At 41.0% G+C, this 18,883-nt stretch overlaps 1 protein-coding gene across 1 annotated transcript in view; it reads left to right on the top strand.

Annotated features, from left to right (window-relative positions):
• C4H9orf85 (chromosome 4 C9orf85 homolog) overlaps positions 1–14,784 on the top strand; it is a 41,365-nt gene extending 26,581 nt beyond the window's left edge. Inside the window, exons 2-4 of the mRNA XM_060237464.1 lie at positions 4,954–5,060; positions 12,085–12,198; positions 14,081–14,784. Coding sequence (XP_060093447.1) covers positions 4,954–5,060; positions 12,085–12,198; positions 14,081–14,267 — 408 coding nt within the window. The 3' untranslated portion in view covers positions 14,268–14,784. The remainder of the gene's footprint in view (positions 1–4,953; positions 5,061–12,084; positions 12,199–14,080) is intronic.
• The last annotated feature ends 4,099 nt before the right edge of the window (positions 14,785–18,883 follow it).

Here is an 18,883-nt window from a genome sequence, read left to right on the forward strand (position 1 = left end):
ATTTTTGCTTATCCCAGTTTTTCAATTGTTGTATAAGCGATTTATGTAAGGTGTCATAGTTGTATTGTTTGAGCTTTGTGATATCCCTAGGGATATGTACTCCTAATAGTCTCCAGGAGCTTTCTGTCCGTTTCCCATGTCCTGTTAGGATCAATTGTTGGTGTGTGGAATTGGTAAGGTTTATAGGAAAAATTTCTGACTTATTATTAAAGGTAATGCCTGAGATTAGACTGAGTGACTTAAGTAATGTTTGAAGTGCTGTAAGAGATTCTACTGGTGAGGATAAATATAAAGTTAAGTCATTGGCGTAAACAGCCAGTTTGTGAATTGAGCGTCCTATGTCTATACCTTTTATGTCTTTATTTTGTCTTATTGCCTCCATTAGGCAGTAAGACAAAATAAGTGAGTGTAAGTCAAATAAAGATTGCAACTGAGTAAGCAAGTTTCTTTGGTGTGAGATGAGATGTTTTGAACCTGATCTGTCCATTTTTTTATCTGCAATATAATTAAGATCTCCACCTAATAGCATTTCTCCTTTAGTAAAATCTTGCAGCTCTTTGAAAGTGCGTTTTAAAAATGTGATCTGAGAGGAGTTAGGGGCGTATATAGAGCCCATCGTTATCAGTTGATCTTCTAGCCAGCCCTTCACGAAAATAAACCTGCCTTGTGGGTCTGTCAGTTGCACTTTAAGATCAAATCTGGTGTTATTTGCAATTATTATTGCTGTGCCCCTGGCTTTTGAAGTCCCTGGGGCAAGAAATTGGGATCCAAACCATGTGGATTTGAAAAGTGACCGGTCAGTGGATTTGATGTGAGTCTCTTGTAGAAATGTAATGTGTGGTTTAAGCTTGAGTAAATGAGATTGAATTCTTTTTTTGTTTTATGCACTTATTAAGGCTACGGACATTGAGTGAAATGATTTGATATCCTGAGGACATTTCCTAGTGATTAGATGTTACAATAATGCTAAGCAGTAAATAAAGAGTTGTCTAGTAGAAATAATTTGCAAAACAAAGTTTTTAAATTTCAAAGCTGAAGAGTAGTCAAAACCGACCAATTATGTGTGCTCTTATGACTAATTATACTATACAGTGAAACTAGCCGTTCTCCCTCAGAGGTTGTCGGACATCTCTGTGGGTTATTCCTACTGTTCCTTCAGGGAGGCAGGAAACACTTTTTTCACCTTCCTGTTGGCGCCTTCAGAATAACCCTGCCCCAGTTTTGTTCCTGCCTCTACAGGGAGCAGCAGCACAAGGCTAGGCTAAGCCTTTTTTCTCTTTTTCTCTTCTTCACTTATCTCTTTCCCTTCCATATCTATTTCTCTCCCTCCCCTTTCTCCTTACCTTCGCTGAGCAAGGGCAGCAGAGGAGTTTAGTTTGGGCCGTTTTTAAAATGGCTTGTAGCAAGGACGGCTTTCTGTCAGATGAGGAGGGAGAGTCGCGCGCCGCGTCTCTCACAGCACCAACCTTCGTCGAAGGTGCCGACCTGCCTTCGCGGCTTGTTCGCGCCCTTCCCAACGCGGCCGCAGACGCCTCGGCTGCCAGCGCTAAGAAACGGCGCGTAATGGAGGCCCCGACTCGGGGCGGCAGCAAACAGCGGTGGCCATCTTGGAAGTGCGGAGCCTAGCTCTCAGACCTTCCAACCCCTAAGAGCAGGCACTCCGGAGGCTCGGAACTACCTGCAGCCGCGAATGGAAGGCTTCCAGGACAGGGGTAATGTACGAATGAGCAACCCTCTGGACCCAGAGGCTATGCTCTTTATTAGGCGAGCTATGCAGGAGGAAATGGGATCCTTTTGCGCCCGAATGGGGCTTCTCCCTCAAGGTCCATCCTGTACTTTAGATCCTCCCCGCTCCTTCTCCTGGCCCACTAAGGCAGCGCGCAAGGCCCCATTGCATTCTTCCCAGTCCTTACTTTTTGAACCTGAATCTATAGCGTCTGGCTCTGATCAGGAGGATAGGGAAGAGGGGGAATGCTTCTCAGAGGAGGAACAGGAGAAGGTTAAAATACCTGAGCAGGCTAGTCGTTTCTTCCATCAGGAAGATTACCAGTTTCTGTTAGCCAAAACTCTTTCAGCATTAGAAATTGAGGAGGGGCCCATTGATGAGGAAGCCAAGACAGCTAAATCAAAGAAGTTCAAGTCCAGAACCAGTGGAAATTCTGAGTTCTTACCCAGGGGGGAAACTTCTGAACAAGTCTTCCCCTTCCCAGAATACTTTGAGAAGCAGGTTAGAGCGGAATGGGAAAAGCCAGCCTCCCTTAAGCAGTTCCCTCACTTAGTAAAAAAGTTGTATGCACTCCCTGCTTATACTAACGAGTTGTTACTACCCCCAACTGTGGACGGTCCAGTAGCAGCTCTACAGTCCTCGGGCCTGGTATCAGAGGATGGCCAGGGTTCTCTTAGAGATCCTCTGGACAAAAAAGCTGAGGCAACCTTGAAAAGATTATACGAATCTGTGGCCTTGATCGTGAAGGCATCCTCTGCAGCCTCCCTGGTCTCCAGGGCGTCCATTGTTTGGGTACGTAAGCTACTCCAGATGTTACCAGAGGATAACAGACGCATGTTAGAGGGCGCCTCACGCATTCTTAAGGCGGCGTCATTCTCGGCTGATGCAACCTTGGATATCCTGACATTTGCCTCCAAGGCAATGGCGTCCACTACGGTGGCTAGACGCCTTCTTTGGCTTCAGGCTTGGCAAGCTGATTTTCTCTCTAAGTCTACAGTGGCAGCATACCCTTTTCAGGGGGATCGTCTCTTTGGGGACGCTTTGGACAAGATCCTGGTAGAGACTAGAGATAAGAAGAAGGCCATGCCCAAATCCATTCGGAGAAATGAAAAAAGGGGTCCTCAGTCCTTTCGGACTCAGCATTCCTTGGCCAGATATCGCACCGACTCAAAAAAGTTTAATTGGGAAACGCCAAAGAGCTCCTTTAAGAGAGGTTCATTCGGCTCCAAATTCAATCGTAATAACTTCTCCAAGATGGACAAGCCTGACAGAGAGGCCAAGTCCAAGCAGGCATGACTACTGTCACATACCGGTGGGAGCTCGACTACTTCATTTTGCAGAGACTTGGAAAGCCTCCCAGGCAGACCAATGGTCTTTAGAAATTGTACAAGAGGGGTATTCAATAGAGTTCCACTGCTTTCCACCAGACAGATTTGTCAGATCACCTACCCCCAAGCAGAAGCACAAGCTTCTCATTACTACAAAGGCAATCCAACATCTTCTCGACATTCGAGCAGTAGAACCGGTCCCGGGGTCGGAGAGGGGGAAAGGTGTGTACTCCATTCTTTTCACCATACCCAAGAAGAATGGCGACTGGAGGGCCATCTTGGACCTCAAGTTTCTGAATCGCTACGTCAAGGTACATCATTTCCGAATGGAAACTTTGAGATTCATCATGGACTCACTTTTGACAGGGGAGTACCTCACTTCCATAGACCTGACCGAAGCTTATCTCCACATACCTATCCATTCTTCTCATCGTCGTTTTCTAAGGTTCGTGGTACTGAATCAACATTACCAGTACAGGGCCTTACCCTTTGGCCTGTCAACAGCGCCCAGAGTTTTCTCCAAGATTTTAGTAAACCCAATAGTCCAGCTGAGAAAGCAGGGGGTCCACATTCACCCCTATCTGGACGACCTCTTACTCAGATCCAACAGCAAAGAGAAATCTCTTCAGGATACAGCTCTGGCCATTCAGTGTCTCCAGTCACATGGGTTCTTGGTGAACATAGCAAAGAGTTCGCTTCAGCCGAGCCAGAGGTTGGAACATCTAGGGGCAATGATCGATTCCATGTGCAACTCGCTATTTCTACCTCTGTCCAAGGCCAGGACCATCAGGGATTTGGCTATCAGGGTCATCCAGAGCCAATCATCACGACTGATGTTGCTTGCCAAACTAATGGGACTTTTGATTTCGACCATAGATATGATACAATGGGCCAGATTCCATTCCAGACCCCTTCAAATGTTCCTACGGCCATTTCAACTTCAGATCATGGAGAGAAAGGACATAAATCTGATAATTCCGTTAACAGTCAAGAGGAGCTTGCAATGGTGGACGGACTTGTCTCATCTTCGCCAGGGCAAATTGTTCCATCCTCCCTCATCCCTAGAGCTGTTCACAGATGCCAGCCTGGGGGGGTGGGGGGCCACTCTTCAGGACAAACCAGTCCAAGGCAGGTGGTCACAACCCGAGGGTCTGCTTCCCATCAATCTCCTGGAAATCAGAGCCATTCGTCTAGCTCTGGTTGCCTTCAGGACACAATTGTATCAGCAACACGTTCTTGTCAGTTACTACGAATACTTGGCTGCTTCTTATATTAGGTAAATGATTTTGTTCCAAGAGATCTGCATAATAATTGTCAAGAAAGTAGGGAGGATCCAGTCCTCATTTTCTGCAGCAGAAGTGTGCTTCTGCTGAGATTGGGATGCCTAGTCACCCATTCCTATTGCAGACTCCTATATAAATACCTGATGCTATTTCTGGGGCAGCATTTTATTGGTATGATGGACTAGAGTGAAAGGGGCAAGCTGGGAAAGTTCTGTTCCAGATCTGGCCTGATAAGTTGGTTGGTCAGTCTTGCTGTAAAGTTGTAGGAGTTCTCTTCCTCAAAATCAGTCTACAGAATTATGTAGTTAATACTGTATGTCCAGAAAACCTAGTTCTTCAGGCAGTAGCTCCTTACACTGTATTGTAATTAGCTTTTAGATTATCAGTGCAGGAACTGCTGTTAGAGCACAGAAGACAAAAGGCTTGTTGAGGATATGGAAGGCTTCTGGTGCCCCAAAGGGACCTCCTTGGGTTGTGAACTGTGGCCATAATAAGGTAATTTGTAATTAATACATCTTAAATAGTTCCTTGAATGAAAATTGAATTATTTATTTGTAAAATTTGCTTTTCAAACACAGTTAAGTAAATGTGAACTTTTAAACATTATGTCTTGTAGAAAATCAACACAAAACTACATGAAGGTCTGTGTCAACACTGTAAAGAGGTCGTGGAATGGCGTGTGAAATTCAACAAGTACAAACCACTAACAAAGCCTAAAAAATGGTTAGTGAATCTAACTGTTTCTTACCTGTCACCCAGTCAAATAATGTATGCAAGTTTATAGAGACAAATTCAACTTTTTTCTGTGCTTGATATACAGAATGTTTTCTTATGCCTGGGCTGTGGGTTTGTGCTTTTCAAAGTGTTTTGATTGGAATATGCAGTTTTGCAGTGTTCTGAATTTAAATTCTTAGAATAATAGATGCCACCTTCAGTATACAGTACAGTTCTTTTTGATAAAAGACTATGTCGTTTGGAATGTCTGTAATTTATCATAGCTTTTCTTAGAAGTTAATGGATTTCTTTTTTTCTGTAATTTTGTTTTTTTGTTGATATAGAACACTTACCCTTTTTAATGATTTTTTGAGCATGGGCTATATTACAATAGCTAAAATTATGGGAAAGAAGAGTAGAAGCCTCCAGTTGCATGTTACATGGATTTGAAAATTAAATATAAAGAAGTTTTAAAATAGTACTACATTGAGGTAACTATTAAGATACGAAATTGCTAGTTAACATCAAAATTAGGATTACTGAAAAAATCCAGCTCTTCACATATATTTTAGAAACACACAGACAATATCACTATTTGATCTATCTTAATAATGATGGGGGGGTAGTTTATTTATATCCCTCCTTAATGCCCAAGGTAGCTTTACTGGGGATTTTTTTTTTACATTTGTATGTGGGCCCACAGAAATCCTTATAGCCTTTAACATAACTATTTCTGAAGAAATCAGAGTTTGTAACTGAGGAGTAACATTTTGACCCCTCTCCCCAACATTTAACTGCTCTTTAGAAACAGGATTGGCAATTTCTGAATTAGTATTATGAAAGGAGAGAGGGTGATAAATTGTCACTTCTGTTTTCTGCTTCAAGGTTCATGTACTAATTGAAAACAAGAGTCTGGGTGTACTTCTAGTCACTGTTCTGGGTATACTTCTGTTCACTGTTCTTGAATGATATTTGGATCTTTTTCAAGAGCCAAAGAAAAAATGGAGGAACTTGTGTTGCAGTTGTATATAGGGCAAATTTGGCAGATTCATCCGTTTTAAAAAGCCATTTAGAATCTCCTTTTGCAGAAATTCTGTCAAAGCAAATATTGTATGTTTTTAAAAATATTAATATGATATGGGGAAAATCCCTGTAATCATTGAGATAAAGTAATACATTTTGCCATTGCACTGAAACCTGGCAGGAAAATAAAGGTTAAGATTCCCCTGTGCAAGCTTTCAAGCCTGCCCCATCAAACTGGTTGATTTGAAGCACATTTTAAAGCCCACCTATAAAATAACAAATTAAAATTGGCTTTATACAAATGACAAACCAGAAACCCTGTCCTTGTTTATGCCTGGTTGCTACTAATCAACTGTGGATGGAAATACTAGTTGATTTTTCATTTCAGGCAATAAGGAAAACAGTATTCCTTTTCCTGTATTTCAGGATTGTTGGTGAAGTGGGGACAGAAACTGATGTAATCAGAGATGCATTTTGACAATACTGCTTCAGTGTTTGGAATGCTGGATGGAAAGATTCAAAGCTGGAAATATTAGAGTTTTAAATACCAGGTTGTTCAGTCAAAAACTTAATACTAATGGTTTATATTTATTTTAACACATTTTCAGGTTGCTACACATCTGCAAAGTATCACTTAGTGCTCTAAAACACTGGTTTGACTGCATTTTTTGTTTTGTTTTTAGAAATGATGTCCTGCAAGTACTAATTTTCTTTTGTCAGAAGGTGGATTGAATCATTACGATGCCAAAATATTTCCATACTCACTTACAGCTTTATTATATGTATCATGTGAAATATTTTTGTGTTGTGTTAGATAAACTGAAAAGTTTGGAAAGTTGAAATATTCTTCACCGGTAGTGGGGACAGCCCTCTCTTTGTTACAACTTGATGTTCTGCTAAACGGGTAGCCTCTTTAGAATAAAGTAGGAGTCCAGTAGCACCTTTAAGACCAACAAAGTTTTATTCAGAATGTAAGCTTTCGTATGCATGCATATTTCATCAGACAATGGAATGGGGTACAGTGAGCAGGGATACATATAGCTGGTGGGCAGTGGTTAAGAATGCAAAGTGGTACAAAGTTAGAATCCAGTGGCAAGTAGTGAAATTAACAAACTGAAAGAACGTTTGTTCTGGATAGCATTTATGTGGGAAACCAGTAAAACAATAATGTGACAGAATGGGAGAATGATGGTGAGAGTGTATTAGGGCAATAAATGCAGTCTGTTAATTGCACTATTGCTTGCAAGTCTCTTTATGGCAGATGGGGCATTGTGATGCAACTCCCCCCCCCTTGCCACTTCACCAACAGCTGTCCATGTATCCCCCTTGCTTTTAGGTGTTTTGATAACTTTTGCACACAAAAGAAATCTTATGAACTGGATTTGTACCCCACTAGACCCTAAAAGGAAAAGCTGGGGGTCCCAGATTCAGTTAGGAGTTTGCTTGTGGTGCGATGCTGCGGTGATCAAGTTTTTTAAAAAAAATATCAAAAAATTCTAAGTAAAAGTGGGTCACAGGAATAAAGATTCTCATTAGCTTGAGCCCCAGCATTAATTTGTAAATAATGAAGCACAATGAGGAATGTTTAAGCCCTTTGCAAGAACTATTGTTACATAAGAGCCATGAGGTGCACTTTTCAACTGTCCTAAATCAACAATGACTCAATAAATCCTGCTCCTCTTACTCTGCATTGAGGAGCAAGTGCACATTACATGCAAATGCATTTATGGAAGTCCTAATACTGTTATGGAAGGTGTCTAACAAGGTTCTAATTTTGAGCTGAAATGAGGGGAAGGAATGCTTTGCCTTCTGTGTTTTTTTCCCCCTCCTCACCCCCTTCCCCAGCCCCAGTTATGTGGAGAAAAGCAGTGTGGGGAGAGGAAGCCAAAAATTTACTAGCAGGGTGAAGATTTAAGCCCTGTTACTCATAATTGCTGGCTGCTTTTATTGTAAAGAAAGGCTGATGCTTATGTGTATTTGTGTGTCTTTGCCGCTGAGGTGGCAATACCTGTGTTTACGTCACTAGATGATTCATACAGGGAAACACTTTTCTGATTATCTTGTAAATAACCCTTGACATTACTGTTGTTTAAAAATTGCCATATTGATGTTGCTCAATAAAACTTCTGCTGAAAGGAAAGGTATGTTTGAAATGTTACCAAAGCTGAGTCTGTGCTATACCACTTCAGGCTGTGGTGGAGGGGGCTTGTGACAATATTTCCCCATTATAAAAAGAAAAATCCTGCACATATCAAACTAGCATTTTGGACAGAAGGCTAAGCTAGAGCTCTTCTCCCTAATTTGTTAGTTTCAAACAGTTGGAATGTTTGATAGTCACATTCAGTCACAAGAGTCCCTACCTGAAGTGCAGTCAAGAAGCAGGTTGATTGCTTAACTTTGCCTCCTCAGTTTTATATGGAAAAATTGTGTTTTTCATTTTGATCAACTGATCTTCAAGGTAACTTACTAGTGTAACAATTATACAAGAAAAGTAGTTTTGTACAAAGCTTGGCTACTGTCTCATATTCTGGTAGTAGGGTGATGAAGAGAGAAACTGGTGGAAGGAATGTGATATTTAAAACTCTTCTCACACCAGTCTGATGCTCCTGGGGGTCTTGCTGCTGCTGTCCTTACAGGGACCACAGAGAACTCAGGGCAAAGTTGCCACTCCAATAATTGAACTGCCAAGCAGCACTGGTAGTGGCTGCCTCTAGGAGGCAGCACTTCTCATCCATGTGGAATGTGGCCCCCCAGCTTGCTGCTTAGTGGTGAGGAGAGACACTGGGGGCAAGTGATCTTAAAACATTTCTCCAGGTCTCTGGTATCCCTTCTTCTGTCCTAATAACAGGTTCTGGTGCTCAAGACCCAGTTATCAGAACCCATTTCCAAGACCCAGTTATGATACTGGCACTTTGTTTTCCAACAAAATTTCATAGAGAGATGTACAAAAAATATGAGCAGAACTCATTTTTACATCTTCTCTACAATTTTAGACATGTCAGTTAGTTGTGGGGAAGGCTTGAATACTTGAAATACTTGAATACTATAAACTGCAAAAGAGGACCAAATACAGTGCAAAAAATATAGGCTTATAGGAATATAGTCCTCCATAAGAGAAATAGTTTAATGTAATAACAGAAATAGCTGTAGTGAAAATTCACCAAGCTAAGGATCCAGTCTCTGTTGTGAAAGAGCAGGTGATTGCTTGCTTTTCATTTGTCTTGGAAGCGCGACCAAGTGAAATAAATTGGTGAATATTTTGAACGACACATATAGAGAAGAAGCAAGAAAACCTACCAGAAATTGTTTTGGTTTTCTGTGGCTTTAACCCTCTGGCTACCCTGTAAACAAATCTTATATGTGTTTAAAACACCACAAGTTGTTTTTTGAACTTAAGGTATTATACATCTTTCATGAATTTAAAGGAAAACATCTAAAATAATCATTTCTATAATTTTTGTGTCTTTTATATTCTGCCCATTGAATCTAGTTTCAGAGGGTAGCCATGCTGCTCTGTAGTAGAGCAGCTAGATTTTTGAGTCCCATAGCACTTTAGAGACCAGTACAATTTTAGGTTATAAACTTTCAAAAATCAAAGGTCCCTTCATCATATACCACATGGTATCCAAAGAAGATAGCTTTGACTCTCAAGTTTATACACCCAAAATCTTGGTGGTCTCTCAAATTCTGTTGGACTCAAATCTAGCTACTCAGTGAATATCTCTATGTGGTGAGGTAAATATTCTCTGGAATTTCAGAAAAAGTCATCATGATGTCATGAAGGGCAGTAGATCTCCGGAGTGCTTAAAAATGGTTTTCCGGATCACTGTTCTCTTAATAAATAACTGGGGCATTTTTTAAATCCCAATATGTTAAAATGGGTTTTAAAGTACCCTAATGGCAAAATGTGTTCATTTCTGGAGTGGTTTTTTACTCCAGGTGCTGTTTTGTTTACAGAAGGCAAACTAAGTGTAACTGGCTATACTTGGGGGACATTGTCATCAGTACAGTAGTAAATAATGTCATAAGAAGACAAAGTTGTACAGCCATTTTGCTAACAAAAGTGCAGCCTGGGTAGGAAACTCACTGCAGGCTTGGATCCAAGGGTGGAGGTTTTAGGTACAGGAATCAGCAGGTGAAGCTTTTTAAGACTTTAAGACGTGATTGCTTGCTTCCAGTCAAGCTGCTATTACTGTGTAAAAAGCTAAGGGTGGTGGCCTCAGCCATGCATTCACCTGCTCCAGAGGAGATGCTCATGGGGGACAGCCTCACTCAGGCACTGCTGAGGCAGGCAGCTCTACTAGAGGCTGTGGGGAAGGGAGCAAGGTCAGAAATGCATCACTCCCACCAACCTCAGAGCCTGGCATATGTGGAGGATGCTTCACAAAAGAGGTGGGGCTCAGGCAACAGACTGGACCTAGGAACAGGCAAGAAGAGGAGCTGGACTTCCTGGAGCCTATGCAGGCAGGCAGAATTTCCTCTTAAAACCGTAGGGGAAAGTAAGGCAGAAAAAGGGAAGGTCCAGGCCCACCTGGTGACGTCATTGGCTCAGATTCCATTTATTCACCCTGGCCCCCCGCCTCCCCGAAGAGAGGGCATGGGGGGGATTATGGGGTCAGCCCACCTCTATGAAGTCTTGAATAATGCTTGCTTAAAGAAGACAGTGCAACATTTCTTTCATGTTAAATGAGTGTTGCTTCACTGCTCACTTTTTTAAAAACAATAATCACCAAAACTTTCTATGAACTCAGCTGCCTGATACATACCATGTGGACCAAGGTTACATGTTGGTATGATATTTAAAAGAACATATAGTGATGGTAACCTTCATGCTTGAGGGAAGACAGATGGGCATCATAAAGTTAACTTTTCCGCAATTAGAAAAGATTCTCTTACACTTATCTCCTATTTTGACATATTCATTGCATCAGATGTTTTCTGTTAATTGGATCCATGCACCTGTTGACTGTGTGCAGTTGGTTTATTGTCCCTGCTTTGTCTCAAAATGTTTATATCATGTTATATGCTAATTCATTTTTTTCAACTGTCTCTAAATTTGAATGCTTTTCTCCCATTTCATCATATCTGAAGAAGCTTATATCTTGAATAAAACTTTGTTGGTCTTAAAGGTGCTACTGGACTAGTACTTTATTCTTCAGACCAACACGGCTACCCACCTGGATCTATTCTGAGTAAAGGCATTAATTTGTGTGCCTTTGCAGTTTGAGAAACAAGTATTTGGTGCTGCATGGCCTGGATGCTGTTGCCCCATAAAGTCTCTACCTACCTTGCTAGTAGGGTTGGCAACCTCTAGGTGGGTGGGGAGAGCTCTCCAGGGATTACAGTTCCCTGGAGAAAATGGCCACTTTGCAGAGGGGACTATATGATATGGCATTGAAGTCTCTGCCCTCCCCAGACGTTGCTCTCCTCAGGCTGCACCCCAAAATCTCCTTCCTAACCCAGAGCTGGCAGCTCTAACTGGCAATAATGAAAAACGTGTAAATGCAGTAACTTTAAAATGATAAAGGGACCTTATTTTAAAACATTTACAAGTATTCTATTTTTTAAATTTCCTGTATCAGCAACAGGATGTTTATGTGCTAAGATACACATCCTTTGTTTCAGGTTTCTGTATCCTGTGCTTTTAATATTGTTTATTTATTAGTTGTCTCATTCTGTTGATCGCATTGACTTGCATTGCGTAATCTGCCCTGAGTCTCATTAAGAAAGGCAGACTATAAATGTAGCATGTTATATTCTTTATATGTATTTTCTGTTCTCTAGGTAGTATGGCCAGTTTACATTTGAAAATAACCCACTAATGGAGGGTTTTGGGGGGTTTTTACCCTTGCCCTCCAAGGTTTACATCTCTTCTTTGTGGCATCTGATATTTGAAAAGATATTCTGGTTAAAAAAATAATTTCACTTAGCAAACTGGCATGAGAGGTGGAAAGTATTCCTTTGTGGAAAATATTCTTAACTATTTTGACTTCTGTTTCTCTTTTAACAGTGTGAAATGCTTACAAAAGACTGTCAAGGATTCTTACCACATAATCTGCAAACCATGTGCTTGTGAACTGGATCTATGTGCTAAGTGTGGAAAAAGAGAAGAAATAGTTATTCCGTAAGCACCCTTAAAATGTGGGGATTTTTTTTTTGCGCCTAGGGTTCTTGAATAGTTGATTGTTTTATGATAAACACGTTGAAAATTGCTCTGAGCTTGACTTGTGTGTATTTAAGTTATGTGGTTGTCTTAATTTACATTAAGAATCTGCCTTCATTCCTTGGATACACAAATTGAAACTTATATGACAAGTTAGGCAGAGGTAAGAAAATTTTATACATAATTACTAGTGTGGTCAAGCACAATATGTGCTTAGTAACATAAACTATACATTTTGTTTGTTCACTTAACTAGACTGAAACGATTAAGTCTGGTTGGTCTGTTTATAGAAATGCTTACTGAGGATCTCTCCATGCATTCATTTAGGATTATATGTGTAAAACAGCTGTGACTGTTGCTTTAAGATTATTTATCTGTTGTTCAGTATTTTCCCAGCAATCATAAAGCAACATTTTATTGCTGGAGAAATACAGTTTTCTCCAAACAAGCATGTGTGGAATACAATTGTATGATATTCTCAGATATCTGCTGTAGATGCCCATGCATCACTAATGGTAAGCAGTAAAACTGTCTCATGCATACATGCGTTAACTATAGTCTGGGACATCTTCCCAACTTTTGAAATTTGATCATGTAGGAAAATAGCTTCCCCATTGCAGTATTGCTGCCTCTGGAAGGGGTTTTTTAATAGTAAAAGTAGTAGCAGTCGCCAGCAAGAGTACCCCTTCTATCCACATTAATGCCTTTCAGATCAATTATTATTATGTTTAATTTATTTGCTATTATTTCCTTGTGCTCTGGAATGCTGGTGAGGGGGGTGGGTGCATAGACCTCAGAATACCAATTCCCTGAAAAAGAAAACAGTGATCAATAGGACAATATCTTTTAATGTATACTAACCCTATTTAAGGAAGAGCCCCGTGTCGCAATGTGGTAAAGCTGCGGTACTGCAGTCTGAGCTCCCTGCTCACAACCTGAATTTGATCCCTGGCAGAAGCTGGGTTCAGGTACCTGCTTCCATCCTTCCGAGGTCGGTAAAATGAGTGCCCAGCTTGCTGGGGGGAAAGTGTAGATGACTGGGGAAGGCAATGGCAAACTACCTCGTAAAAAGTCTGGCGTGAAAGCGTTGCAAAAGCAACGTCACCCCAGAGTCAGAAACAACTGGTGCTTGCACAGGGGACTACCTTTACCTTAACCCTATTTATCCGTATTTTCATTATGTGTGATTTGACAGTGGCAATGTGAACAGGTGGGCTGGGGCTAACACAAGTATAGTGCTGTGCCTCCCTTTCCCCTTAAGTATCCTGAGAGTTACTGAGAGTACTTGTTGCCCTAAAATCTCAGTAGCTTGTGAGGTTATGCCTGATTTTTAAGTAGTGGAAACTCTCTTCTGCTTCTAATTGTTGAGCTTTTATCATTTAAATATTCTACCTCTGCAAGTTAATTCCAATCTCCTGTTCATGGAAAAATGTGTAATGTATTTTGAATGCATGGTTTTATTTCAGTTCAGTAAAGCTGTTGTCTGCTTTGGAGTTCAGAGCTTTAAACAAGAGTAAGTAATGTCATGTCATAAAAGAGGCAAGTAATCATGCTTTGAGTTTGTCAAATAATGGCTCACCATTAACACTAAACAGAGAAGAGAAACCAAACCTGGGTTGCATCTAGAGTATAGGAACGGTTTTTATTACACTTGTACCAGCAGTTTCTCTTTACACCGCACAAGGCATTAATTTGCTGTTTCTGGGCCAGCATGCTTCTCTCTGGTTAGTGCAATCAAGTAGGAACATGATACTTTTCTTTTTTACAGAAGGTCTCATCCTGTTTTGATAACTCAGCCCAAGAGATGTTGCTGTGTGCTTTTTTTGTTTTGTTTTTGCCTTAGGATTCAGATGAGCCCAGTGAAGACTGAGAACAAGCCTGTTGAAAGCGATCACCAGAGGAAGAGCACAAAGGATAACCTTGAAGATGGTGATGTATTAAACATAGGTGGCTTGGAAGAGGAGGATGATCTGGATTTACTCATGCAAGGGATTAAAAACTTGAAACCTGAAAGGACAGGAGTCCAGTGACCTCTTCAAAGAGAAGGTTCTTATAAGAATTGAATTTCTTCTGTGTGTGACTGCTAGAGAACTTCGTAGTGAAAGGCTCCTGAAGATTAAAATAACTGTGCTGAACCAAACCAGTGGTCCATCTAATCCAGCATCCTGTTTCCAACAATGGTCAGTCAGATGCCGCAAGGAAGCCCCCAAGCTCTTGGACAACAGCCTTCACCTGCTGACCTCTTTCCAGTGTCTGACAATGAGTGGTGTTCTGTATCCAGAAGGGCTCATTTAGTTATAATGACTAATCAGCAGTGATGATCTATCCTTCATGTATCTGGCCAATCCCCTTTTAAAAACCATCACATCTCTTAGCAGTGAGTTCTGCAAGTCAGTGGCCTGTTAACATGAAAGAAGTCTATCCTTTTTTCTTCCTGACATTTGAGTGTAGTTTGCACCATACTAATGAGAGTATGCTAGCTTAACGTTCTTATTAACAAAATCTGTTAAAGGATTCTATTACTTCATAAACTTTTATTTTACAAAATGTGAAGTGATGTCCTAAAATGAGTGCAATTCTTCCCATAACCCTCCTGTTGCTACCATACCCCCTGCTATGCTGCTAGCTACCTTTACTAGAACAGCCTCCCCCTCTTTACTGGGCCAGTGGTTGTACTCTTTCTCCTTTGTTGACTGTATTTTTCTCATGCATTGAAGCTCAACTTTTTTTCCTTTTTTTGTACTTTTGTGTATTTTAGGGGTGTGTGTGTGTGTATCTGAACCTGGAAGTTATGTCAGCCTCTGGTGACTGACCCATACTGAGGGCCTGGAGGATATTCAGAGAGGTGGCTGAAAGCCTGATCGTGTCTCTTGACTGGGTATTTCAAGGACCATCTCCCATCCAAGTACTAACCACAGTTGACCCTGCTTAGGTTCCAAGATCTAATGAGATTGGGCTTCTTGTACACTTTCAAGTCATTGTAAGAAGAACAGATGGATCAGGGCGGAAGTCCATCTTCAAAGGGGGTCCTGTACTAACATTAGTCATCAAGTTGCTATTGAGAGGCCCAAAAGCGTTCTCAGTGAAATGGGCAGGAGAGCAGTAATACAAGATGGGACTATGTCCCACATCCCTGTCTAGTTCGTAGATTCTAACAGTATGTTAAACAACCCTGGCAACAGCAATGATGCTAGAGAACCAAGTGAGATCAGTGCTTTGATGACCATATTGGAACCAGTCTTTACTGATTATGGTGAAGTGGGTTTTAGAAATAATCTTTTATGGTGTAACAGCACTCCCACCCACTGGGAGAAAGTGATATCAGCTATATATCTGCTGTGAAAGAGATTGCAAAATCCTAAATGAGGATAGAAGAGTATTTTTTTCTAGAATGTTTAATCCAGATTTCCAGGTATTAATCCAGATTTTTTAAAATGGAAACTTGGATGGAATACTACAGCCTTTTTCTGCTGGAGAAACTTAAGGGGAAAAGATCAGGATGGGCAGCCATGTCTATCTATAGCAGTAGAAAAGAGTGAGAGTCCAGTAGTACCTTAAAGACTGATAAAATCTGTGGTAGGGTATGAGCTTTCATGAGTTGCTGCTTACTTCTTTCCTACTGTAGAAGCCCACCCCACATATTTTCCAGGGTTTTTTCCCCTGAAGTCTTCTCTAGATTAGGACCATTAGCTTACCCTTTTGTGAACTGACCATTCTTCAGGATGAGTGCTGGAAAAAAGTGTTGTAAGTAGGCACTCTGAGGCTTAGAGCAAGTTCTTACCATAAATATTCCATGAACTAGGATGGGGGTGGGTGGAGAGGCACTTAGACGTGCGCATAGAGTTGTCTATGACCCACAGCTCTCCTATTGTTTTAGTTAAGGGTTCACAGCAGGGGTGGCCAAACTGTGGCTCAGAAGCCACATGTGGCTTTTTCACACAGATTGTAAGGTCTCGAAGCCCCCACATCCCTGTCTGCTGGCTTGGAAAAGGCATTTTTCTCTTTAAATCACCTCTCAAAACCAGATGGCAGCACAGAGAATGCATTTAAAGTTGCCTTCTTTCCCTACCTCTCCCTTCCTCCTTGCTTTCTTCCTTCTCTCAAACAACTGACCTTTCTGCTATGTGGCTCTTATGTTAAGCAAGTTTGCCCCCCCCCCCGGTATACTTTGTGCTTGCATTCTCATTTCATCCCTAAGAAACTACTGTTGATCATGAATGTTAGGAGTGCTGTATCACATGAAGTACTTCTAGAACTTTGGATCATAAAATATTTGTGCCAAGAACTATAAATGGCTTCAATACCTGATTCCAAAAGTGAGAGAGAGCATCACCTAGTGACATATTTCTGTAATTACATTCATTTCTCTCAAGTGATTAGGTTGATAACTTCCAGGGTTGCTTTCACTTAGGATTTTCCACGTTACAGTGACCCAACTCATGCAGGTTATTCGTTTTTTTACATAGTGTCCTTCTGTATTTGTGTACAAATCAAAAACAGTCCATTCCATTCTCAAAAATACCCACTTTATTTTAGTAAAGAGTCCAATAGCATCTTTAAGACTAACAAATTTTATTGTAGTATAAGCTTTTGAGAAACACAGCTCTTGTTGTCAGGGGCTGTGTTTCTCAAAAGCTTATGCTACAATAAGATTTATTAGTCTTAAAGGTGCTACTGGACTCTACTATTTTGCAGCAACAGACTAACACAGCTAACTCCTTTGGATCTGCCATTTTATTTTAAACCTGTAAAGAAATGGTTTTTCCCCCACCAGACATGAGCAGTTTCTTGTTTCTCAAAGGGAGGTTAATCTTTGTGTTTACATGAAAGGAACTACCCCTTGGTCTTTTGTCACTGTTGTACTCTTATGAGAAATCTGGCTATGCATTTCCCCAGGGCTTCATTATTTGTTGTGTTCTTTGGAGGGGACCGCATGAAAATAAAGAAGAGTACAATTACACAATCAAGAAAAGTACTCCAGAATAGTACAATTGCTATGAAGTGCTGTAAAGGTAAATTACTCTTTACTTTGCAGCAATTGCAAGAATTAGCATAACATAAGAGAATCACCCACATCTCCTTAAAGAGGGCGGAAGGACTCATCCCTTAGTAACTATACAAATATGTAGAGGGTTTTCTAAAATATTGTAATATAACACAATTCCCAGAGCTCCCCTTCCCCCCTCCAAAAAAAATGATACTGGCACTTTTGTTTTCCAGGGCTCTCCCAAGTCCTGAAAGGAGAATTGGTGGAAATCAGCACAACTTTATAGATGGAAAGGAAAGGTCCCCTGTGCAAGCACCAGTCGTTTCCGACTGGAGGGGGTGATGCTGCTTTCATAACATTTTCACAGCAGATCTTTTTATGGAGTGGTTTGCCATTGCCTTCCCCGGTCATTACACTTTCCCCCCAGCAAGCTGGGTACTCATTTTACCGACCTCGGAAGGATGGATGGCTGAGTCAACCTTGAGCCAGCTACCTGAACCAGCTTCGACTGGAATCAAACTCAGGTCGTGAGCAGAGGGCTTGGACTGCAGTACTGCAGCTTTACCACTCTGCGCCACGGGGCTACCCTTATAGATGAGCACAACCTTAATTGCAAAAAAGCACTGGCAGTTCCTGTGCAGTGCTATCTATGCTCCACAAAATATTTAAAAAACACAGTGGTTGAAGAATCCTGGCAGTTGCAATGATAATTGTATGTTTTATTACAGATTTGATTCTAACAATATTGTAACAGCACACATTTAGATATAAGTCTTGCAGTACTCCTGAGATATAGAAAATGTTATGTCAGAATTTAATTATCCAGACCCTGGTCAACGGGGCCTTTTTTGTAGCAGGGACTCCTTTGCATATTAGGCCACACACACCCTGATGTAGCCAATCCTCCTGGAGTTTAAGGTAAACCCTGTATTAAGAGCCCTGTGAACTCTTGGAGGATTGGTTACATCAGGGGTGCGTGGCCTAATATGCAAAGTTCCTGCTATAAAAAATCCCTGCCGGTCAATAAGTATTCATTCATTCAGTCATTTGCCCAGGTTTGTTATGCCAAATTTTTAATGTAGACTAATTTCAGTGATGTTTGCTTGAAACCTCTCTAAAAGCCCCTTTAAACAGGCTGGAGGTTACACAATAAAAGTGCTTGGAAAATTACACCCCCTTGTACGACAGGGTTTGAAGCCAAGTTGCCTTCCTCTGGATAGATTGGACAAAATATAAAAGTGTGAATTCCAGTGTGTGACAGAAAGTGTAAGTATGCCCAATGTTTCTTATGAATTAAAAGTAAATAAAACTTGCACATTTGACAGTTCTACAATACTTTGGAGCAAGACTTTTTTATTTAAAAAGTAACCAGGGAAATTATTAATTTCAGCAGAGTGAGGGGTGGTTCAAGTGGTTATTCTTGACTAGCTTAATAGGAAGTGGATCAGTAGAAATTTGGAATCTAAGCTTAAAGATCGAGCATCATTATTGTTGTGAGGAATTCTGACGTTGGCTGCTGCGTCTGCTGCTTACCTTCCTGCCATCTCTGCGTCAGAGCAGGTACGAGCAACAAGAGCTGACACATTCACACCTTTTTGGAATGGAAATCCTGAGTGTTTTGTTTGATCAATATCACTCAAGAGACTAATTTAGATGAGG

The sequence above is a fragment of the Heteronotia binoei genome, chromosome 4 (assembly GCF_032191835.1).
Source record: "Heteronotia binoei isolate CCM8104 ecotype False Entrance Well chromosome 4, APGP_CSIRO_Hbin_v1, whole genome shotgun sequence".
NCBI lineage: Eukaryota > Metazoa > Chordata > Lepidosauria > Squamata > Gekkonidae > Heteronotia > Heteronotia binoei.